This window comes from Mesocricetus auratus, unplaced genomic scaffold, assembly GCF_017639785.1.
Source record: "Mesocricetus auratus isolate SY011 unplaced genomic scaffold, BCM_Maur_2.0 Super-Scaffold_100003, whole genome shotgun sequence".
Classification (NCBI taxonomy): domain Eukaryota; kingdom Metazoa; phylum Chordata; class Mammalia; order Rodentia; family Cricetidae; genus Mesocricetus; species Mesocricetus auratus.
The window spans coordinates 48675757-48699352 of record NW_024429188.1 but is presented as its reverse complement, the minus strand read 5'-3'; the positions used below and the strand labels follow the sequence as shown (position 1 = coordinate 48699352).

The window sequence follows — 23596 nt, the reverse complement described above, 5'->3', positions numbered from 1 at the left end:
CCATTATGGCTTTGAATGTACCAAACCCACTCAAGGTTTTATTCTGACCCTAACATGGTGCCCACTGCTTCCTTTCTGGAGTAAGATGTTGAAAAATCATCCATCTGTGCATTCATCTAAGATATTTGTGCATGTGCTACTACTATACACATAGTTCTGTGTTAGGTCAACACTTTGAAAAGAAGATCTAATCCTTCACAGAGCTCCCTTGATCATGGGGAAGGGGTGGATAAGTTACCAGCTATGTCCCATGGAATCTATCCATGTAATAAAATAAAAGTAGCATGTGGGGGAGCTGGAGAGATGGCTCAGAGGTTAAGAGCACTGACTGCTCTTCCAGAGATCTTGAGTTCAATTCCCAGCAACCACATGGTGGCTCACAACCATCTGTAATGAGATCTGGTGCCCTCTTCTGGCATGTGGACACACAGGCAGGCAGAATACTGCATATGTAATAAATAAATCTTTAAAAAAAGAAAGAAAAGTAGCATGTGGCAGTTACAGGGGAGGACTCATGGGAAGGATGAGGGAAGGGGATCTTGGAAGGGAAAAGTAAGTGAATAAGAGATGCTGAGTGTGAGTGGACAAGGAAGAGTCCGGGAACAGGAAATGGTGTGAGAAGGCCAGAGGGAAGCTGAGTAGATAGAAGCTTAAGCAGAGTGTGGGAAGGCGTGAGACACAAGGTAGGAGAGTTTGTCAGGAGTGCTTGTAAGTAAGTCATAATGAGAAGGCAGGACGTGATCTTAATGGCTGGCAAAGTTGAGACAAGGGCAAGATTTGGTCACTCTAGTTTCTTGGAGATCAGATAGTAGGGGAAAGGTACAAACAGAAACCGCAACACATGGGCCGGGCGTTGGTGGCGCCTTTAATCCCAGCACTCGGGAGGCAGAGGCAGGCGGATCTCTGTGAGTTTGAGACCAGCCTGGACTACCAAGCGAGTTCCAGGACAGGCTCCAAAGCCACAGAGAAACCCTGTCTCGAAAAAACAAAACAAAACAAAACAAAACAAAAAAAAAGAAACCGCAACACAGATCAGTGCTCCACTCCCCGCTCGCCTAGCATGTGTGATACCCTGGGTAGCAAACACGCCCACACACGTATGCGAGTTACACGGTAAGATCCTGTCTCCAACACCTATCTTAGCAATCGAGTATTTGCTTAGCAGGCAGAAAGCCCATAGTTTGATCCCCAGTACTGGGCACCTTGTAGCACACCCTGTAATCCCAGAACTGGGAGATTGAGTCGGGAAGATTTAGGGCTTCAGGCCTGCCAAGATGACTGCAATGGTCCAGGAAAGTGATGATGATGCCTAAAACTAGCATGGTGGTGGTGAAGATAGGGAGAAGTGGTCGGAGTGGGAGTGTGTTTTAGAGGTTGAACCAAAAAACTTCCATTTGTTGATTGTGAGGGGAGAAATGACAGGAAAGCCTCAAGGGTGCCTCTCCGTTCTTTCCCCCTCCCTCTTTCTTCCTTCTGTGTTGTTACTGGAATCCAGGGCCATTTGCATTGGACATCTGAGATGCTGGTAGTGCTGTTGTTCATGGAGATGAGGACTATTGAGGGAGGACATCTAGTGGAGGGAGGGATATGAGTTCGGTGTCATGTTGGGTTTGACCTTCTGGGATGACACTATCTTGTAGCCAGTTTGCCATCAAGGTATGAATTTCAGGAGAAGATAAGCCTAAAGACAGAGTTGTGAATGAGTGAGTAGCCCAGAGTGGAAGACACTAGACCCTGGACAGGGACATTTTCTTATGAATGGTTCCTTACCCTTTGGCGCCTGTTTTACTTCCAGCCCTGGAAGGCAGATTGAGAAGGCACTTGTATTAATTAGGGTTCTCTAAAGGTACAGAACTGATAGAGTATACACACACACACACACACACACACACTCACACACAGGATTTCTTAGAAAAGCTTATAGACTGTGTTCTGGCTAGTCCAACAATGGCTAGCTCCCTATAGAAAGGCCAAGAATCTGGTAGTTGTTCAGTCCATGAAGCTGAATGACTCAATAGCCCCAAGGAATCCTAGGTATCTGCTGGCTTTCAGTCTATATTGGAACCCTGAAGTAGACTGTAATACCAGCAGTGCCTCAACAGCAGGACAGATGAACTTGGGTGTAGAGCTGGAGAGATGGCTCATCAGTAAAGAGCATAGGAGGCTGCTCTTCCAGAGGCCCTGAGTTCAATTCCTAGCAACTACATGGTGGCTCACATCCATCTGTAATGGGATCCAATGCTCTCTTCTGGCCTGCAGGCATATATTCAAACAGAACACTCACATCCATAAAATACATAAAGTAATAAGTCTTTAAGAGGGAAAGCAGGCTAAAAGCAGCAGAAGTTCCTTCTTCCATGTTCTTTTGTGTGGGTTACCACCAGAAGGTATGACCCACATTTAGACTTAGTCTTCCCACTTCAAATGACCTAATCAAGACAGTCCCCCACAGGCACACCCAGATACTTGGATTTAGTTGATTTCAGATATAGTCAAATTGACAACCAAGATTAGCCAGCACAGCAAAGCCTTTGCAAAGACTCTGCAGGAAATCCTCTTAGTTCGCTTCTTTACTCTCATTCCTGTCATCCTGGTGGCTGAGCTGACTTGAGTTTTGGAATAAGAATTTATCCAACCCTAGGGGCCAAGCCCATTCTCAGGAAATTCAGTTTATGGCTCCCCCTGCTGGCAGAGTAAGAAATGACTTACAGCTGGGGTCCTCACTTCAGCCTTTTCCTTCACCCTCCTGAAGGTGAACTCTCTTGCAGGGCAGAACTTTAATCCAGCATTCTGATGGCAGAAGCAGGCAGATCATTGTGAATTTGTAGGCCAACCTGGTCTACATAGTGAGTTCTAGGCCAGTCGGGGCTACCTGCTGAAACCTTGTCTTAAAAAACAAACAAGCAGCCAGCTGGTGGTGGCGCACGCCTTTAATCCCAGCACTAGGGAGGCAGAGGCTGGCAGATCTCTGGGAGTTTGAGGCCAGTTGGCCTACAAGAGCTAGTTCTAGGACAGCTAGGGCTACACAGAGAAACCCTGTCTAGAAAAACAAAACAAAACAACAACAACAAAACAAGCAAAGAAACAACAAAACTTCAGTCTTTACCATCCATTCTTTTAGAACCCCATCTACTTTACAAGAACACTAGCTGGAAACAGGGAAGGCTAAGTGATTTATGTGGAAGCATAGTTTAAATTCCTACATTTTAAAATAATTGCTTTTTTTGTTTGATTTTTTGAAACAAGATTTTTCTGTGTAGCCCTGGAGTAGTCTTGGAACTCACTCTGTAGACCAGGCTGGCCTCAGACTCACAGAAATCCACCTGCTTCTGCCTCCTGAGTGCTGGGATTAAAGGCTTGTGCCACCACCAACTGTCAAAATAATTGTTTTTAAAAAATGATTTGGTTAGCCGGGCATTGGTGCACGCCTTTAATCTCAGCACTCGGGAGACAGAGGTAGGCGGATTTCTGTGAGCTCGAGGCGGCCAGCCTGGTCTACAGAGTGAGTTACAGGACAGCTTCCAAAACAATACAGAGAAACCGTGTCTCGAAAAACAACAACAAAAAATGATTTGGTTTTATTTATGGATAGGTGTATGTATCTGTGTTGGTATTTGAACATCAGTGCAGGTAGCTACCCATAAAGGCCAGAAGAGGGTGATGGATCTCTTGAAACTGGAGTTACAGGAACTTGTGAGGAACCCAAAGTGGGTGCTGGGAATAGAACTTGGGTCTTTGGCAAGAGCAACAAGGGCTTGTAACCATCTGACCATCTGGGTCATCTCTCTGGTCCCTATCATTTTCTCTTTTGTTCTTTCAAACTCACTCCATTCCTTGCTCAAGAAGGCTTAATTTGATTCTTTCTTTCTTTCTCTCTCTCTCTTTTTTTTTTTTTTGGTTTTTCGAGACAGGGTTTCTCTGTGGCTTTAGAGGCTGTCCTGGAACTAGCTCTTGTAGACCAGGCTGGTCTCAAACTCACAGAGATCCGCCTGCTTCTGCCTCCCGAGTGCTGGGATTAAAGGCGTGCGCCACCAACGCCCGGCCTTAATTTGATTCTTTATACCTAGCTTCAAAAATTTTCTCCTGCGCCACAAGCAAGTCCTGTGTGTGTGTGTGTGTGTGTGTGTGTGTGTGTGTGTGTCTTCATTGCAAGTGTTAAGAGGTCTCTCTCGTAGGAGGGAGGAGCTTTATATACAGGCTTACAGCACAGTGGAAAAACCCCAGGTAGAAGAGAATTTGTTTTCCTCCTGCTGGCAGAGGGTCAAGGCCAGGGCAATAAGCCAGGACTAGAAAACAGGATGGACTTGTACCCTGTGGGGGCTGGGGCCCAACACTCTTGTGCTGTGCTTGATGACACAGGTCTTTAATCCCAAGCACCCAGGGGCAGGCAGATCTCTGTGAGTTCGAGGCCAGTCCAGTCAACATAGTGCATTCCAGGTCATCCAGGACTACATGACGAGACCCTGTCTCACAACAAAACAAAGTATTCTCTTTTGGTCTTAGTCCCCAAGAGGAGTATTTTGCCGACTCCTACTTTTGCCTTCTGCCTCTTCATATGCAGGGAGACATGGACTATTCGAGGAAAAGTTCTGACAGACTAGGAATCTAGGTTGGGGTCTAGTTTTTGTCAGTGATCCAGGGCATGAGCCTAGACCAGTCATGTTTTTTCTTCCCAGGAGCAATCACCTGTGCTATTAGGCTGGACTCAAAAACAGCTTTCCAACCATGGCATTCTTTTTTTTTTTTTTTTTTTTTTTTTTTTGGTTTTTCGAGACAGGGTTTATCTGTGGCTTTGGAGGCTGTCCTGGAACTAGCTCTTGTAGACCAGGCTGGCCTCGAACTCACAGAGATCCGCCTGCCTCTGCCTCCCAAGTGCTGGGATTAAAGGCGTTCGCCACAAACGCCCGGCCAACCATGACATTCTGGTCTTTGCTCCAGCTACCTTGACCTTTTCAGGTGTGTGTGTGTGTGTGTGTGTGTGTGTGTGTGTGTGTGTGTGTGTGTGTGTGTGTGTGTACATGCTCTCAAAACTCCCTGTAAATCTGCTTCTGAGCCTTCATTCAGTCTGTCTTCATCAAGTCTGACAGTTCTCACATGTTTATGTGGTTATCATTTAAAGTCAACCTCCTTCATAAACTCTCTGAAAGCAGTGACCTGTCTTTTTTTTGAGACAGGGTTTCTCTGCGGCTTTGGAGGCTGTCCTGGAACTAGCTCTGTAGACCAGGCTGGTCTCGAACTCACAGAGATCCTCCTGCCTCTGCCTCCCCAGTGCTGGGATTAAAAGTGTGCGCCACCAACGGCCGGCATAACCTCTTTTTTATAAAACCTTCTGAATTCATTTAGTACTGCTTAAATAAGAGCTTAGTCTTTGTTTTTCATCCCCTACAATTTAATTTTTTTCTGAGACAGGGTCTTGCTTATACGTAAGACCAGTCTGGGCTGGATCTTGAAGTTTTCCTGACTCTGCCTCCTAAACACCTGTGCTCTACCACGAATGGCTGAGGCTTTGTTTTTGAAAACCTTCAGTGTCTGTTTTAGGTGCGGGACTTCATCTCTTTACTGGCAGGTAGAGAAAGGGGCAATGGAATTACGGGTCACTACAATAAGGTAGCATCCACTCAGGAGTTCAGGAGAAACTCGTGTGCATTTTATTCACTCTCTCTACTCTTTTACTTCGCCTTCAACACTCTCATACGCACGGCCATACTTTTTTTGTTGTTTTGTTTTTTCGAGACAGAGTTTCTCTGTGTAGTTTTGGAGGCTCTCCTGGAACTCGCTCTGTAGACCAGGCTGACCTCGAACTCACAGAAATCTGACTACCTCTGCCTCCTGAGTACTGGGATTAAAGGCGTGCGACACTAAGGCTCGGCAATTTGGAAGGAACTGAAAAAACACCAGCGGTCACGTGAGGATGTAGCCCAATACGTAGCGCCAAACAGGCTAACGTAGCCAGTGCTCCAGGGCGCAGGCGCAGACGCAGGCGCATGCGCAGGCGCAAAAACCTTCCTAGGTGGGGCCTTGGAAACTTCGCTGAAACATCGGATCTCGGATTGGCCAGCCTGGAGGCGGACGTTTGGCTCTACCAGTCTGTTCGTGCGCCGAGCTTGTGTAAGGCGGGAGCGAGCGAAATTCAAAGGTGGCTTTTCTGCGAATCCATTTCCCTTAGCCATGGAGGCTTCCCAGGGTTTAGCGGAAGTCGAGGCTTTGAACCCACAGCTAGCTGCAAGTTATCTGAGGTATGCTTGGGCCTCCGGACGGATCAAGCTCGCAGTTGGGGTTGGGGTTGGGGTGGAATGGCTCCCAAGTTTACCTAGGAACCGCTTGCGGATTTGACCAGATTTCTAACCTGGGGATCGCACCCCCCCTTTCGTTCCCACCGTGCCGCCCTAGTCAGATAACTGTCCAGTATCAACTCTTTTAAGAGTCCGAGTCTTTCTAACCTGCCAACCATCAGGCCTGGGCGGAAAAGAGGAAAAATGGTCCCTAAGTTGCTAGTAATCGTGTAGTGGAAATGGGATCTAACAAAGAAATGCTACATAGTGTTTAGTAGATGCTGTAAAGTGCTTCATTTCCTGACCAGAGTGTTAGCATTAAAGGAAAGAATGGCCAACTATAACGGTCAGTGAGCTAAGGGAAGGTATCAGCCAGAAAGGGGACCGAATAAGCTTTCACAAGATGATCTGAGTCAGAGCTTGGCAATATGGAGAGGGATATTTAACTATTAAAATTTATAGTACAGGCTTGGAGAGATGGCTCAGAGATTAAGAGCAGTAACTGCTCTAACAGAGGATTCGCGTTCAATTTCTAGCATCCATTTTTTAACTACAGTCCTACAGGATTCCGTCCTCTTCTGACTTACACAGTCACTGTACCCATATGGTACACAGACATACATGCAGGCCAAATACTGATGCCCATAAAGGGAAAATAAAATTAATTTTAAAAATTACACAAAACATAAGCAAAGGGCTTGAAGACATTTTTCTTAAAAACATACTAATAGTGGCAAACAGGCACCTGTAAGGATGCTCAAACCACTCATCAGTAGAGGGAAGAAAATCACAACTACAATGTGTGGCATCCCCTCCTGGGGGTAATTGAACCTGTGTCCTCTGGAAGAGCAGCCAGTGCTCTTAACCACTGAGTCATCTCTCCAGCATGTAGGTGTATGTTGTTAACTTGTAGATATTTTTCAGGCAAGTTTTTACTGTGTGTAGCCCAGGCTGTTCTTGAACTCTCATCCTTCTCTCTCGGCCTCTAGAGTGATGTTATTACAGGTGTGTAACACCAGGTCCCACTGTATTAAAGTTCTTTGTCAGCAGTGAACAGAGCCACCTGTATTCAAAGAGTTCTCCCTCAAGGGACCTCCTCTTAGGCAAAAATGTACAAAAGGAATTTCAAGACAAACCAGAGCGAATGGAAGTTAGTGATTCTATGCCTATTTAGATCTGGGTTCATGTAAGAAAAGGACAGTGCATGGGTTTGGGTGTCACAAGAGAGTTGACTCAGGTGTGTTCATGATGGCTCTCTATTAAAAGTCTGTGGCTTTCCAAGGTACATATCTCAAAGGATGTAATTTATAACAAGGTTTGATTAAATTAAACTTAGAACTTAATTAAATTAAGTAAAAACATAGGAACTCATTTACTTCTTTTTCTTAAAGAATGTTCTTTTGCAATTGAAATTCTAAGGTGATTTTATGAGGTTCATTGTTTAGATTTAGGGAGGAGAAGAGTGCTTGGTAATTTAGAGAAAGTCAAGGCTACAAACTTCTGGCCTTATAAACACAGTTTATTTGTTGTTTTTAACATTCTTGTTTGAAATGTCTTTACAAAAACACATTCTCTGTAGGGAGTTTTGGCTTTGTCAATGTGTTGGAGTTTCTTGATGCTCCAACAGCCGGAAGGGCAAACTAGATATCTGAATATTAACTCACCAGACTTGCAGATATTTCCACCAATTATATAAGTGACCTTTTATCTCTCTAAATTTTGTTTTGTTTTCCCCCACACCAGGGTATCATTTGTGTGTGGGCACATATAGAAGTCAGGTCAGAGGATAACGTGCTCAAGTTGGTTTTCGCTTTCTACAGTGTAGGTCTCTGGAATTGGTGCCTTTGCACACCGGGCTACCTTGCTGGCTCCACATTAATTTTTTGTTATTATATTTACTTATGTCAGGGAGTATATGTGAATGCCATGGAGTGAATGTGGAGGCCAGAGAAAAATTTACAGGAGTAAATTCTCCTTCTAAGTCGGTTTCAGGGATTGAACTCAAGTCCTCATGTAGGACTACAAACACCTTTACCATTTGAGCCATCTAACCAGCCTGTCTTTTTCTGTAAAACATTATACTGTGTAAGATGCCTTCTTACCGTATTATTTGATGCAGAGAAGATTTTATTTTTTGCCCTTATTTATTTAACTTGTAACATAGCCTGGTTTCCTAAAGTAATACAAATAGTTTGTCAGGCTGGAGGGACTAACTAGTCCTTTTAGGGACCATTGGATGCTCACTGCCATTGAGTGCAAGGAAGCCCTTCTTTCTGAAAGTATCAGCAAAGCTAGAAAAGAAAGGGCTTTTTGCCAGGCAAGGTGGTTGGTGTGTGTCTTTAATCCCAGCACTCAGGAGGTCAAGGTTTCATTAAGTAATTGTAAATTCACAGTACAAATTTTAAGGTAGTATAAAATCTTAGGAGCAAAAAATTGCAAATAACTCAATTTTATATGTTTTTGAGACAGGGTCTAGACCAGGTTAACTATGAATTGGTGAATGATCTTTCTGCCACTATTCTTGAGTTCTGGGAAGTTCTGAGATTACAGGTGCGTACCAGCATATCCAGCAAGTATTCAAGTTATGTTTTGTTTTTAGGACAGAATGTGTTTATTTTAACACATACTTCCAGGTTACAGTCTGTAACTGTGGGAAAGTCACTTCCTAGTCACATTAAGAGCAGAGAGAAATGAATGTATATATGCTTTTCAAGTTTGTTTTTCTTTTTTTGGGGGGGGGTTTCGAAACAGGGTTTCTCTGTGGCTTTGGAGGCTGTCCTGGAACTAGCTCGTGTAGACCAGGCTGGTCTTGAACTCACAAAGATCTGCCTGCCTCTGCCTCCTGAGTGCTGGGACTAAAGGTGTGAGCCACCACCACCTGGCCAAATTTTGTTTTTTGTTTTTGTTTTTTTGAGACAAGGTTTCTCTGTATATCCCTGGCTGTCTTGGAACTCACTTTGTAGACCAGACTGGCCTCAAAACTCAGAGATCCACCTACTTCTGCCTCCCTAGTGCTGGGATCAAAGGTGTGTGCCACCACTACCTGGCACAAGTTGTTTTTTTCTTCCTTTTTTATTTAAGTTAGAAACAAGCTTGCTTCACATGTCAATCCCAGCTCCCTCTCCCCCCTCCCTCCCCAGGTCCCCCAGTCCCCCAACCAATCTCCACTCAGATCCCCAGGGAGGGTAAAGCCCTCCATGGGGGATCTCCAGAGTCTGTCATTTCATCCAGGGCAGGGCCTAGGCCCTCCCCCAAGAGTCCCGGCTGAGAGAGCATCCCTCATTGTGGGATGGGCAGCCAAAGTCCATTTGTATGCCAGGGATAAATACTACCCAAGCTGGCATAAGTTTTTAATAAATAAAATATTTCTTTTTCTTAAAATGTAAATATTTAGTTAAGTAAATATACACAATATTTCAGGTCCATAAACACCAGAATTTCACTTATAAAAGAGGTATAGTTTGGTATATTAATGATAAGTTTAATTTTTTCTTTTTCTTTTTTTGTTTTATTTTTCAAGACAGGGTTTCTTTGTGTAGCCTTGGCTGTCCTAGAACTAGTTGGGCAGACCGTACTGGCCTCAACCTCACAGAGGTCCTCCTGCCTCTGCCTCCCAAGTGCTGGGATTAAAGCGTGTGCCACCACTGTTCGGCAAGTTTAGAATTTATTATGTGTATGCATGTAAAACACCCAAAGCCAGGCCTTCTGCAAGAGCAGCAAGTGCTCTCAATCATTAAGCAATCTCTCCATTCAGGTAAAGTTTTTTCTATAAAAATGTATTAGTGTCTGTGAGTGCAGGCACAGATATGCCATAGTGGCAAGGATAACTCTTGGTTTTTTAGAGTGTCTCAGTGTAGCCTACCCTGCCCTGAAACTAGATATCCTTGAACTTCAGCCTCCTGAATACAGGGATTATAGACATGTGCCACTGTGGTATGTTTACTTTTTACTTTTTCTGGATAGAAATTTTGTTATTTTCTTTCACAAATATGGGTGGGCTAAGGCATGTGTGTACAAAAATACATGTGCATGCTTTATTATATTTATTGCTAGTGAGCAATTTTTTGAGGAAACAGCAATCTACATCCTTTTTTGATTGTGCCGAGGATTGAACCTGGGGCTTTACATATGTTAGACTAGTGCTTTCTCATTGAATTACATCCTCAGCCCAATGTACATAGCTGTTCATAGGAAAATTGTGAAATACATAATAGTGCATCTATGTCCGTACATTGGAATACCATGAAGCTGTTGAAGAAGTGTATAGCAGGAAGGCATATCACATTCTTTTCAATTTCAGTGTTCATGCAGATTAGTTTATCAGTGCTCTGTCCTTTCAGTTTCTTCATCTCCTCCCCCCCTTTTTTTTCGAGACAGGGTTTCCCTGTGACTTTGGAGTCTGTCCTGGAACTCTCTCTGTAGACCAGGCTGACCTCAAACTCACAGAGATCCGCCTGCCTCTGCGAGTGCTGGTGTGCCACCACCGCCCAGCCTTGATCTCCTTCTTTGAGGTTCTCTTATCCTTTTCCATTATACCATCTAACATAGTTGTACCATATGCCTTGCACTCCCAGTTACCACAGCACCGTCCTTGCAGAGACATGCGTGGATCCTGCTGTGTTTTGACTATGGCTTGATCCCACCACAGCTCAGGTGGAGATTTAATTGCCAAAGTAATGGTCTTGAGAAGTAGTAGGTTTTCAGGGCTCTGTCATCATGAAGGGATTAACTCTTAGAGTAAGTTTTCTTCTAAATGTTAGTCACTTTCTGTTTCTCCAACAGAATACCTGGGGGGGAAATAGTTTAAGATTTATTTAGGTTTGGGTGGGGTGAGGGCATCACTTGGGAGACAGAGGCAGGTGAATTTCTGGGTCTGAGGTCAGTTTGGTCTATAGAGTGAGTTCCAGTACAGTCAGGGATACACACAGAGAAACAACCCTGCTTACATGGTTTATTTCTTCCTCTGGTCCCAGAATCAGCTGTTTTCAGAGAGCTGGTTCCTGTAATTGTGGAGTTATATTAGAGTCCTAGGTGTGGTACTAAATATGCTTATTGTTACTGTCATTGCTTCTAGACCCTCTTTGATGACAGAGAGCAAGTAAATAAATATATATCATAACCCATGTGTATACATGTCTAGATATTTTTTCCCCTTTTATCTTGTTATTTTTTACTTCTAGGTTTTTTTTTTTGGTTTTTTGAGTCAGGGTTTCTCTATTGTTTTGGAGGCTGTCCTGGAACTAGCTCTTGTAGATCAGGCTGGTCTCAAACTCACGGAGATCTGCCTGCCTCTGCCTCCTGAGTGCTGGGATTAAAGTCATGTGCCACCAACGTCCGGCTATTTCTATCTACATTAAAGTAGATGTTGATATGTACTGTTGTCCCCAGTTCTGATCTGTCCCTCCATGTATAGCTCTCACCATGCCTATTGCATTTAGCTCCCACATCTGTCATCAGTCACTTCACCTGTTCTAGTCCAGTATCCATGAATTGCTTTTAAAACATGAAGTTCTAATGATTGTAAGAAAAACAAGTGCCAGCCTCATTCCCAGTTTGTCCTGTACTATCACAACATAGATCATTGCTGACACCAGATGGGCGGAGGAAATTCACACATTTGCACACATACTTTCAAGCAAGTCTAGCAGTTTCTGTTGCTGTGATAAAACACCATGACAAAAACAACTTGGGAGGGAAAGGGTTGATTTCTCCTTACAGCTTACAGTTCATCATGAAGGAAGGGAAGTCAAGGCAGGAACTGGAGCAGAGACCATGCTGTTGGTCTCTGTGGTACTGTTTACTGGCTTGCTTGCTAGTGGCTTGCTCAGTCTTCTTTATTTACAAACCCCAGGACTGCCTACCCAGGGGTGGCACTGCCCACAGTGGGTTGTGCTCTCCCACATCAAGCATTAAAGTACTACACCTATAGACTTGTGTATCAAACTACCTTATGGAAGCATTCTCAACTAAGATTCCCTCTTTCCAACCAGACTGGTAGTGTGTACCTTTAAGCCTAGCACTTGGGAGGCAGAGGCAGGTACATGTCTTCAAGTTCCATGGCAGCCAGTGCTACATAAAGAGACCTTGTCTCAAAAATCCCTCTTCTCAGATGTCATAAGTTTGTATATATGATTATATATGTTTGTGTTAAGTTGACAAAAACCAACCAACATAGGCTGAAAGTCCTAACCCCTTGATCTATATACTTCTAATCTGATGGTGTGTGTGTGTGTGTGTGTGTGTGTGTGTGTGTGTGCATGTGCAAATATGCATATATTATAGGAGGTCAGGTACAACCTGAGCTGCCATTCTTTAGGCTCTTTCCACCTTGCTTTTTGAGATAGTATCTCACATTGACCTGGAACTCACCAATTAGGCTAGACTGACTGACTGGCCAGTAAGACTAGGATCCTCCTGTCTCCACCCCTCTCCCCAGGTTTGGGATTTTAAGTGCATGGCACTACTCCCACTTTTTGCATGGGTATTGAGGAGCAGACTTAGGTCTTCATGCTTGTACAGCAAGCACTGTTCTGGCTGAGCTGTCTTCACAGTCTATACTTTTTAAAACATTTTATGTGTGTGTTGTACCAACCAGCTCTCAAATCATGACACAGAGACTTATTATACATGAATGATTGGTCATAGCTTAGACTTGTTTCTTTTTTTTAAAGATTTATTTATTTATTACATATACAGTGTTCTGCCTACATGCCAGAAGAGGGCATCAGATTGAACTGTAGATGGCTGTGAGCCACCATGTGGTTGCTGGGAATTGAACTCAGGACCTCTGGAAGAGCAGTCAGTGCTCTTAACCTCTGAGCCATCCCTCCAGCCCCTAGACTTGTTTCTTGCTAGCTCTTATAACTTAACCTGTGTAGCTCCAAATGACACTGTAACGATAAGCGACACACACTTACTGAAAGTAAAACTAAGTGGAATTCTCAAAACTACTTCCTGCTGAGATGGGACGATGATAATCTCATGGGGACCTGTGAGAAGAAAAATGTTAGTATAACAAAATCTCCGTAGATCAGACAGTCTCTGTATGGCAGGAGATGCTTGATTGAAGTTCCTGACTGGGGTTCTAGTGTTGATTGAAGCTCTCATCTGAAGCTCTGGTCAGATTGTAGAAGATGTGCTGTTTCAGTTTCTTGGTCCGGAGTTGTGTAGAGTGATGTAGTTTTAAGCCAGTTTCAGGATAGTGCTTGTCAGGTGGAGTCAATGATGTGGGGCAGTTCAGATGCCTCCAGTCGAATCAGGTGAAGTCAAGGAAGTGGATCCTCATTCTCTTTCTGAAGCAGTTGAAGATTGCTGTCAGGAAACCTGTTTCTCTTCATGTTTTGCCTCAGGGCTTTTTATTTCTCTTTTCTAATGCATATCTTACTTTCATTGTGTCTGGCTGGCTGATGGCTGCCTGGTTTCTGGCCACAGGCATGTCCCTCTTCCTCCCTCATTATCCTCCTCCTCCCCTTTCTCAAGTCTAGATTTCACCTACTTATTCTCTCTGCTCACCGCCCTGCCTATCCTTCTCCTGCCTAGCTATTGGCAGTTAACTTTTTCTTAGACCCATCAGGTGCCTTAGGCAGGCAAAGTGAAACAAATGCAACCCATCTTTACATAGTTAACAAAGACAGCATAAACAAATGTAACATCCCTTCACATAGTTAAAGTAGTATTCCACAGCATAAACAAATGTAGTACATCTTTGCCTAATTAAGATAATATTCCACAACAGTGTGGGTCTGAGTGTGTACATGCACCAAGTGCATGCAGGAGCCTCTGGCAGTCACTTCCTACCTTACACAGTTTGCTTTGTTTTGGATATAAAGTCTTTCCACTTAGATCTTGCTATTCTGGAACGTGACATGTAGATTGGAGTTGCAAACAGAACTGAACCCATGATCTCTGCCAAAAGACATCTCTGAAGCACTGAGTCCCCTGTGATTTTAATACACTGAGTTATTATATAAATGCACTGTGTACTAGGCAGTTTCATGTCAATTGAGAGGAGGGAACCTCAAGAAAATGCCTATAGAAGATCAGGCTGTAGTCAAACCTGTAGAGTATTTTCTTAATGTTTGATGGGGGAGGGCCCAGCCCACTGTGGGCAGGTGGTCCTGGGTTCTGTAACAGGCTGAGCAGACTGGGGGAAGCAAGCCAGTGAGCAGCATTCCTCCATGGCCTCTGTATCAGCTCCTGTGTCCTGTTTCCTGCCCTGTTAGAGTTTCTGTCCTGACTTGTTTTGATGATGAGCAATGATATGGAAGTGTAAGCCAAATAAACCCTCTCCTCTCCAAGTTGTTTTTGTTCTTGGTGTTTCATCATAGCAATTGTTACCCTAACTAAGAGACACTAAGTACAATTATTGGGAATATTGAAACAAAACAACAGATCCACCCTGGGCATGGGGTAAGAAAGAAACTTTAAGTGAGGCCTGAACTATATCTTTAAAAAAACTTTTTACTGGTATGGTTTTTTTTTTGGTTTTACAAGACAGGGTTTCTCTGTATCGTTTTGGAGGCTGTGGGTCCAGCCCGGCCTCAAACTCACAGAGATCTGCCTGCCTCTGCCTCCCAAGTGCTGGGATTAAAGGTGTGCGCCACCAACGCCCGGCATGGTATGTATTAATTATGTAAAATAGTGGGTTTCCTTATGACACTTTGTATGTATGTATGTATGTATGTATGTATGTATGTATGTATAGACAGTACTTTGGCATTTATCTCATTACCCATATTTAAAATTATTTGTAGTACTGTCTGCTTATTTGCAAATAACATGATTTCCTTCCTCTTCCTCTTTCTTTGTTTCTGTTTTTGGTTTTGGTTTTTTTTGAGACAGGGTTAATCTGTAGCTTTGGAGGCTGTCCTGGAGCTAGCTCTTGTAGACCAGGCTGGTCTCGAACTCACAGAGATCCACCTGCCTCTGCCTCCTGAGTGAAAGTCGCGTGCCACCAATGCCCGGCTTCTTCCTCTTTTTTTGTTTTTGAGACAGAGTATTTGTGAGCCCTGGTTGTCTTGGAACTCTTATGTAGATCAAGCTGGTCTCAAACTCAGAGATCAGTCTGCCTCTGCCTCCTAGTGCGAGAATTAAAGGTGTACCACCATGCCTAATGATTTTCTTCTTAGTAATATCTGTGCATATAAATATATGTGTGTGGTCTCTGGGTGAAAAGCATTAGTGTCAATAACCTGGCTACTTTTATTGATCTGTGAATTCTTTTTAAATTTATTTTTATTTGCATTTGTGTTTTGCCTGCATGTATGTGTGACAGTATCAGGTCTTGGAGTTGCAGACAGTTGTGAGCTGCCATGTGGGTACTGGGAATTGAACCCAAATCCTTTGAAAGAGCAGTCAGTGCTCTTAGCCACTGAGCCATCTCTCCAGCCCCTGATCTGTGAATTCTTACATCCCAATACAGACTCAGAAAAATTGATTTTGAAGCCCAGAGATCTGTGTCTTAATAAGCCCCCTCTCAAGAAAGTCTATAGAAAACTGAGAATCAGTCTTTAACTTTCTTTGTGGTACTAGAGATTGCACCTAGGGCTGTGTGAATGTTATGTAAGTGCTCTACCACTGAGATATATCACCAGCCTGAGAATCAATTTTTTTTTTAGTTTTTTGAGACAGTGTGCAGCTCAGGTTGACTTTGAGCTAATGATGTCCCTGCCTCCACTGGAATTACAGGTGTGACGTGTCACACCTGACAGTGAAATTCTTTAAAAGATGAGTTAGGTGAAATTTGTGTAGTGAAAGAGGAGAGTGTTCTAGGAAGAGGGTGGTGGTGTGAGCCTGTACTTAGAGGACACAGAGAAGCATAATGTTATAGGGTTTAGAATAAACTTTGTAAGTTAGAAGGGCCAGTCCTGATGTTGCAGGCCTTTGATTACAGCACTCAGGAGGCAGAAGCAGGCAGACCTTTGAAATTGAGGCCAGGCTAATCTGGTCTAGTTTACACAGTGAGTTCTAGAATAGCCAGGGCTACATAGGAGTACCCTGTCTTTAAAACAAAAATGTGTAAGGTAGGAAGTGACTAGTGAAGGCAGAGGAGTCATAGGTTCCTGGCTATGTCAGAGAGGACTTGTAATACCAGATTAAGCAGTTCAAACTTTATAGACTGTGGGTCCACTAGTGACATTTTTAATGGGGGATGTCCTGTATGCTGTAATATATGCTTCTGTTACTGGCTGATGAATAAAGCTGTTTTGGCCAATGGACAGACAGGATTTAGCCAGGTGGGAAATTCAAACAGGAGGCAGAGTCAGAGAGATGTCATGTAGCTGCCAAGGAAGCAAGAGTTCCGGGCGTCACCGGCAAGCCAAGAAAGACTACACAGAGATACACAGATTACTAGAGCTAGCTAATAAGAAGCCTGAGCCATTGGCCAAACAGTTTTTAATTAATATAAGCCTCTGTGTGTTTATTTGGGATTAAACAGCTGTGGGACAGAAACTTCCATCTCTAATTTTTTGACTTAGCACCTTCTTTGAATGCTTATGCCAGGCATTTTGCCTATTCATGCACTTTTCACTATAACTAATTTAGGACATTTTCATTACCCTCCAAAGAAATTCACAACTGTTTAGCCATCATCCTATCTAGCCCTAGTGGGTTATACAGTGCCTCATTGTAGTTTGGTTTGCATTTCCCCATAACTAACATAGAGTATCTTTTTATGTTCTTTTTTTTTTTTTGGTTTTTCGAGACAGGGTTTCTCTGTATTGTTTTGGAGCCTGTCCTGGAACTCACTCGGTAGACCAGGCTGGTCTCGAGAGATCCACCTGCCTCTGCCTCCCGAGTGCTGGGATTAAAGGCATGTGCCACCAACGCCCGGCTCTTTTTATGTTCTTATTTACCTTTTATTTACTTTGTTTTGTGTTTTGGGGGGGATTTGTTTGTTTTTGTTTCTAGTTTTTCAAGACTGTTTCTCTGTGTAACAGCCCTGGTTGTCCTGGAACTCGATTTGTAGACCAGGCTGGCCTTGAACTCACAGAGATCTGCTAGCCTCTACCTTCAGAGTGCTGGGATTGGCCGGGCATTGGTGGTGCACACCTTTGATCCCAGCACTTGGGAGGCAGAGGCAGGTGGATCTCTGTGAGTTCAAGGTCATCCTGGTCTACAGATCGAGTTCCAGGACAGGCTCCAAAACAATACAGAGAAACCCTGTCTCAAAAAAACCAGAGAGCTGGGATTAAAGGCTTGTGCCACCACACCCAGTTCTATAAAGTGTTTCTATTCTCATTTTTGAGGAACCTCCATATTGTCTTCTATAGAGGCTGTACTAATGTACATTTCCAACAGAATGTAAAGATTGCTCCCTACCCTGGAATTTTTGCTTTCTTGTTAGCATTAGTCTTAGTTATTTAAGTTGAGTGAGGTGGAGTTTCTGTTAATTTTTTTAAAAAAGATTTATTTATTTATTTATTTATTATGTATACAGTGTTCTGTCTGCATGTATCCCTGTAGACCAGAAGAGGGCACCAGATCTCATTATGGATGGTTGTGAGACACCATGTGGTTGCTGGGAATTGAACTCAGGACCTCTGGAAGAGCAGCCAGTGCTCTTAACCTCTGAGCCATCTCTCCAGCCCATCTTTTAATTTTTTAACCTATTCTTATTGTGTGTGTATATGTGTGCGTAGAGAGGTCAGAGGACAGCTCTGGGGACTTGTTTTCTTCCTTCTATAATGGCTTCCAGAGAGTAAATGCAGGTTGTAAGGCCTGTGCTGAAAGTGCTTTTACCAGGTGAACTATCTTGCTGAGCCAGGATGGAGTCTCATTGTAGTTTTGATTTGAATTTCCCTGGTGACTAGTAATATTGAGCATTTATTCATAAATCCATTGTCTATTGTGTTTTTTGAAATAGAATTTCATGCAACTCAGGTTGGTGTCAGATTTGCTGTTTAGCTGAGACTGGCCGTAAATTCCTAATCCAGTCTCTACATTCCAAGTTTTGAGATTATAGGTACACACTAACATGTCCAACTGTATTTCTTCTTTTTGTTTGTTTTGAGGCAGAGTCTTAACTCTAGCCCAGGCTGGCCTAGAATTTTTTTAAAATTTTATTTATTTATTATGTATACAATCTTCTGGCTACATGCCAGCAGAGGGCACCAAATCTCATTCAAGGTGGCTGTGAGCCACTATGTGGTTGCTGGGAATTGAACTCAGGACCTCTGGAAGAGCAGTCAATGCTCTTAACTGCTGTGCCATCTCTCCAGCCCCACTGGCCTAGAATTTTAAAAAGGCTTTTTATATCTTATCCTTCCTACCTACCTACCTACCTATGTATCTGTGTATGTCTGTATCTATGTGGGTGTATATGGGTAGATGCACATGATACAGCATGTTTTCAGGTCAGAGGACAATCCAAAGAAGTCAGTTCTCCCCCACCCCCCACCAGGTGGGTTCCAGAGTTCAAACTCAGTCATCAGGCTTGGTGGCAACCCCTCTACCCATTGAGCCATCTGATTGGCTCTGGCCTTGAACTCTTGGTCCACTTGTCTTAGTCTCAGAAGTGCTTGGAGTGCAAGTGTGTATTTTTTTCTGCGCTAATCTCTGCCATCCTGAATTAAGGGCTTTAGAAATCTAATTTAGTCCGGGTGGTGCACGCCTTTAATCCCAGCACTTGGGAGACAGAGGCAGGTGGATCTCTGTGAGTTCGAGGCCAGCCTGGTGTACAAGAGTGAGTTCCAGGACAGCCTCCAAAACAATACAGAGAAACCCTGTCTCGAAAAAACAAACAAAAAAAGAGATCTAACTTCGTTATAGGTCTGGATGAACCTCAGCTGGTAAAATGATTGCCTAGCATGTACAAAGCCCTGAGTTTGACACCCAGCACCACACATAAAATTGGACATAGCACATGCCTATAATTTCCAGCACTCATGAGGTGGGTTAGAGGCCAGAGAATGCAAAGTTCAAGATCATCCTTGGCTATATAGTGAGTTTAAGAAGAACTGCATGGGGCACTTGAAACTGTCTTTAAAAAAAAATCCCAACTACAGTCTGGATTAGAAAATGGGCTCTGAAGCTTTCATAGATAGAATGTTCAGTCTGTTTCTTTCTGTTCCCCTCCCTCTCCTATATTAGGAATTGACCCCAGAGGCTCCTTTATTTTTTTATTTTTTATTGTTTTTTTCTAGACAGGGTTTCTCTGTGGCTTCGGAGGCTGTCTTGGAACTCGCTCAGTAGACCAGGCTGGCCTCGAACTCACAGAGATCCGCCTGCTTCTGCCTCCCGAGTGCTGGGATTAAAGGCGTGTGCCACCACCACCCGGCTCCAGAGGCTCCTTTATGCCAAGCAAGTATTCTAGCACTTGAGCTCCATCCCCAGTCCCATGTCATATTTCTTTACCTCTTTTTAACAGATATGTGCAAGAAGCCAAAGAAGCAGCTAAGAATGGAGATCTGGAAGAAGCATTGAAACTTTTCATTTTGGCAAAGGACATTTTTCCCACCAAAAAGGTGGTAAGCAGAATCCAAAAGCTACAGGAAGCTTTGGAGCAGCTGGCAGAAGATGGTGATGAGGATGATGAATTTATAGATGTGTGCAACTCTGGCTTGCTGCTTTATCGAGAGCTGTATGAGAAACTCTTTGAGCACCAGAAAGAAGGCATCGCCTTTCTCTATAGCCTGCATAAGGATGGAAGAAAAGGAGGCATCTTAGCAGATGATATGGGACTGGGAAAGACTGTTCAGATCATTGCTTTCCTGTCTGGTATGTTTGATGCTTCACTTGTGAATCGTGTGCTGTTGATCATGCCGACCAGTCTCATTAATACATGGGTCAAAGAATTTGCCAAGTGGACTCCAGGAATGAGAGTCAAAACCTTTCATGGCTCCAGCAAGGATGAACGCACTAGAAACCTGACACGAATTCAACAAAGGAATGGTGTCATTATCACTACCTACCAAATGCTAATCAATAACTGGCAGCAACTCGCAAGCTTTAATGGACAAGCGTTTGTATGGGACTATGTCATTCTTGATGAAGCCCATAAGATCAAAAGTGCCTCAACCAAGTCAGCAATATGTGCACGTGCTGTTCCTGCAAGTAATCGCCTTCTCCTCACAGGAACACCAATCCAGAATAATTTGCAAGAACTGTGGTCCCTATTTGATTTTGCTTGCCAAGGCTCCTTGTTAGGAACATTAAAAACTTTTAAAATGGAGTATGAAAATCCTATTATTAGAGCAAGAGAGAAGGATGCTACCCCTGGGGAAAAAGCCTTGGGACTTAAGATCTCTGAAAATTTAATGGAAATCATAAAGCCCTATTTTCTCAGGAGGACCAAAGAAGAAGTGCAGACAAAAAGGGCAGACAACCCAAAGGCCAGACTTAGTGAAAAGAATCTGGGTGTTGAAGCCATTGGTGAGATGCCTTCTCTTACCAGGAAAAATGATTTCATTGTTTGGGTACGTCTTGTGCCTTTACAAGAGGAGATTTACAGGAAGTTCGTGTCTTTAGATCACATCAAGGAGTTACTAATGGAGACGCGATCACCTCTGGCCGAGCTGGGTGTCTTAAAGAAACTCTGTGACCACCCTAGGCTGCTATCTGCACGAGTTTGTCATTTGCTGAATCTAGGAACTGCCACGTTCTCGGTTCAGGATGAAAATGAGCAAGAAGTTGCCTCAGATGTGGACAGCATTGGTCACTTAACTGACAATGCACTGATGCAGGAGTCTGGAAAAATGATATTCTTAATGGCCCTGCTAGAGAGACTTCAAGATGAAGGACATCAGACTCTGGTGTTCTCTCAGTCAAGACAAATTCTCAACATCATTGAGCGCCTCTTAAAGAATAGGCATTTTAAGACATTGAGAATCGATGGCACAATAACTCATCTTTGGGAACGAGAAAAAAGAATCCAGTTATTCCAGCAAAATAAAGAATATTCTGTTTTTCTACTTACCACTCAAGTAGGTGGTGTTGGCCTAACATTAACTGCAGCAACTAGAGTGGTCATTTTTGACCCGAGCTGGAACCCTGCAACTGATGCTCAAGCTGTGGATAGAGTTTACCGAATTGGACAAAAAGAGAATGTTGTGGTTTATCGGCTAATCACTTGTGGGACTGTGGAGGAAAAGATATATAGAAGACAGGTTTTCAAGGACTCATTAATCAGACAAACTACTGGTGAGAAGAAGAACCCATTCCGCTATTTTAGCAAACAAGAGTTAAGAGAGCTCTTCACAGTTGGGGATCTACAGAACTCTGCAACCCAGATGCAGCTTCAGTCTCTGCATGCTGCTCAGCGGAGATCTGATGAGAAACTAGATGAGCACATTGCCTACCTACACTCACTGGGCATAGCAGGAATCTCAGACCATGATTTGATGTTCACCCGTGATCTGTCTGTAAAAGAAGAACTTGCCGCGGTAGAAGACTCTCCATACATTCAACAGAGAGTTCAGAAAGCCCAATTCCTTGTTGAGTCTGAATCTCAAAATACAATGGAAAGACAAAGAACTGGAAACGAAGAGGCCTGGCTCAAAGCATATGCATTTCCTTCTCAACAGAAGAAAGGTCCTGCATTGCACAAACCCCAGCCTCGACCTTCAAGCCTTCTCACTAATCCTACCCAGGCAGAGGATATCAGTTCTCAAATGGCCAGTATAAGCATTTATGATCAGTCTGCAGAGAGTGAGCCCCAAGATGACTCCAAGGCACATGATGTTACTTTGCTGCAAGGTGACCAGCACCACCGTGAAGGTACATTTGATGCTGGCTCTGTAGCTACTTCACCCCAGGGGGCTGGAAGTATAGGAGGAGTTTGGAATGACTCTTTACTGGGACCAACAAAATGTTTTGCAGCTGAAAGTGAAGCTGTGCAAAAGCAGGCATTACAAGCGTCGCCTGGGCAAGAGGCCCTGCCAGAGAACCTCCTAGGAAGCTTTAATTATTTACCTACACAGCCTATCAACGCTGATCCTGAGCCAGATGTAAATCTAGAGGATAGTGTGCTTTCATATCATTGCAGTCCCACAGCAAATGAAAATCAAAACATAGAATCAGATGTGCACATGATTGAAATATCTGATGTCTTGTCAGCGTCCCCTAGTGCACTGCAGGGTGCTCAAGCAAGCGAGGCCCAGCTGGGAGTGAGGCCGCAGTTGGAGTTGGAAGAGGACCTTTTAGAATCACCACCACAGTATGCATGTGATTTCAATCTTCTCCTGGAAGACTCTACAGGCACTAGACAGAGTCTCTCCAGCAAGTTTTTGGAACATGTTGAGAAAGAAAATAGCTTGCAAAGCCCTGCAGCTAATTCCAGGGCAGAGTCAGCACTTAATCTCAGTTTGGATTCTTCTAATAAGAGTGATGAAGAACCAGAAGTGATTAGTGTGAAAACCAGGAGCAAAGCTAGAAGGATCCTCTCAGATGATGAAGATGAAGAAGATGCTTTTAAAGGTACTTCCGGCACAAGTTCATTTAGCATCTCTCCTTTTCAGTTCTCATCCGTGAAGCAATTTGATGTTTCAACTCCCAAAAATGATGCCAATCCATCTGCAAGGTTCTTTTCGCCAAAAATACCTGATAGTGTGAATACATCCTTCAATTCTAGGAGATCTTTGGCTTCTAGGAAGTCTCTGATCAATGTGGTTTTAGATGACATGGAAGACATGGAGGAAAGGCTTGATGACAGCAGTGAGGAGGAGAGTGCTCGGGGTCATTCGGAAGAAGAGAGCAGTGATGAAGCCTCAGCAGGCACAGAAGAGAATCCCTCTGGGGAAACACAGGCTTCAGAAAACAAGCCCAGCAGCTTGACTGTGTCTGAGCCTAGTTCTCTGGTCCTGAAGAGCTCTCCCTGTACCTCGGAACCTTTGTCAAGTGACCCTTTGGTTGATCCTCCTCAGGATCCAGCAGTGGAGACTGCTAACGACTATGAGACACTTGTAGCTCGTGGAAAAGAGCTGAAAGAGTGTGGGAAGGTACAGGAGGCTCTCAACTGCTTGGTTAAAGCACTTGACATAAAGAGTGCAGATCCCGAGGTGATGCTCATGACTTTAAGTTTGTATAAGCAACTGAACAACACTTGAGGACTTCAGAGCCTGGTTAGTGTGTCTAAAATGAGACTGAATATAGAGGTTTTGTTCAGTATTTCTTCACTTGAACATTTCTTTTTTTTCCTTTTAGGCATATTTTGCAAACTTTCAGAAGTATTTTTTATTTTTAATTGCTACTTCCTAAAGTTTTTGTGAAACTATCCTGGTTATTTTTCACTCTGAAAAGGACCATCTTGTTTGTCAGCTCAGATGAGAAAATTAAAGTGACTTTTCTCAAGTGTTTTCTTTTCCATTCATTTTCTTTCATGAGGT

General features: G+C 43.6%; 1 protein-coding gene across 2 annotated transcripts; it reads left to right on the top strand.

Moving 5' to 3' along the window:
* The first annotated feature begins 6015 nt into the window (after nucleotides 1-6015).
* Nucleotides 6016-23561, top strand: Ercc6l (ERCC excision repair 6 like, spindle assembly checkpoint helicase). 2 transcript variants are annotated; one of them, XM_040744271.1, is made up of 2 exons: nucleotides 6016-6236; nucleotides 19642-23561. In XM_040744271.1, exons 1-2 carry the CDS (start codon nucleotides 6169-6171, stop codon nucleotides 23315-23317), a joined length of 3744 nt encoding a protein of 1247 aa, XP_040600205.1. In that variant the 5' UTR covers nucleotides 6016-6168; the 3' UTR covers nucleotides 23318-23561. The 2 variants fall into 2 exon arrangements, with proteins under 2 accessions (XP_040600205.1, XP_040600206.1); XM_040744272.1 differs by lacking the exon at nucleotides 6016-6236 and adding an exon at nucleotides 14415-14540.
* Nucleotides 23562-23596: the final 35 nt, after the last annotated feature.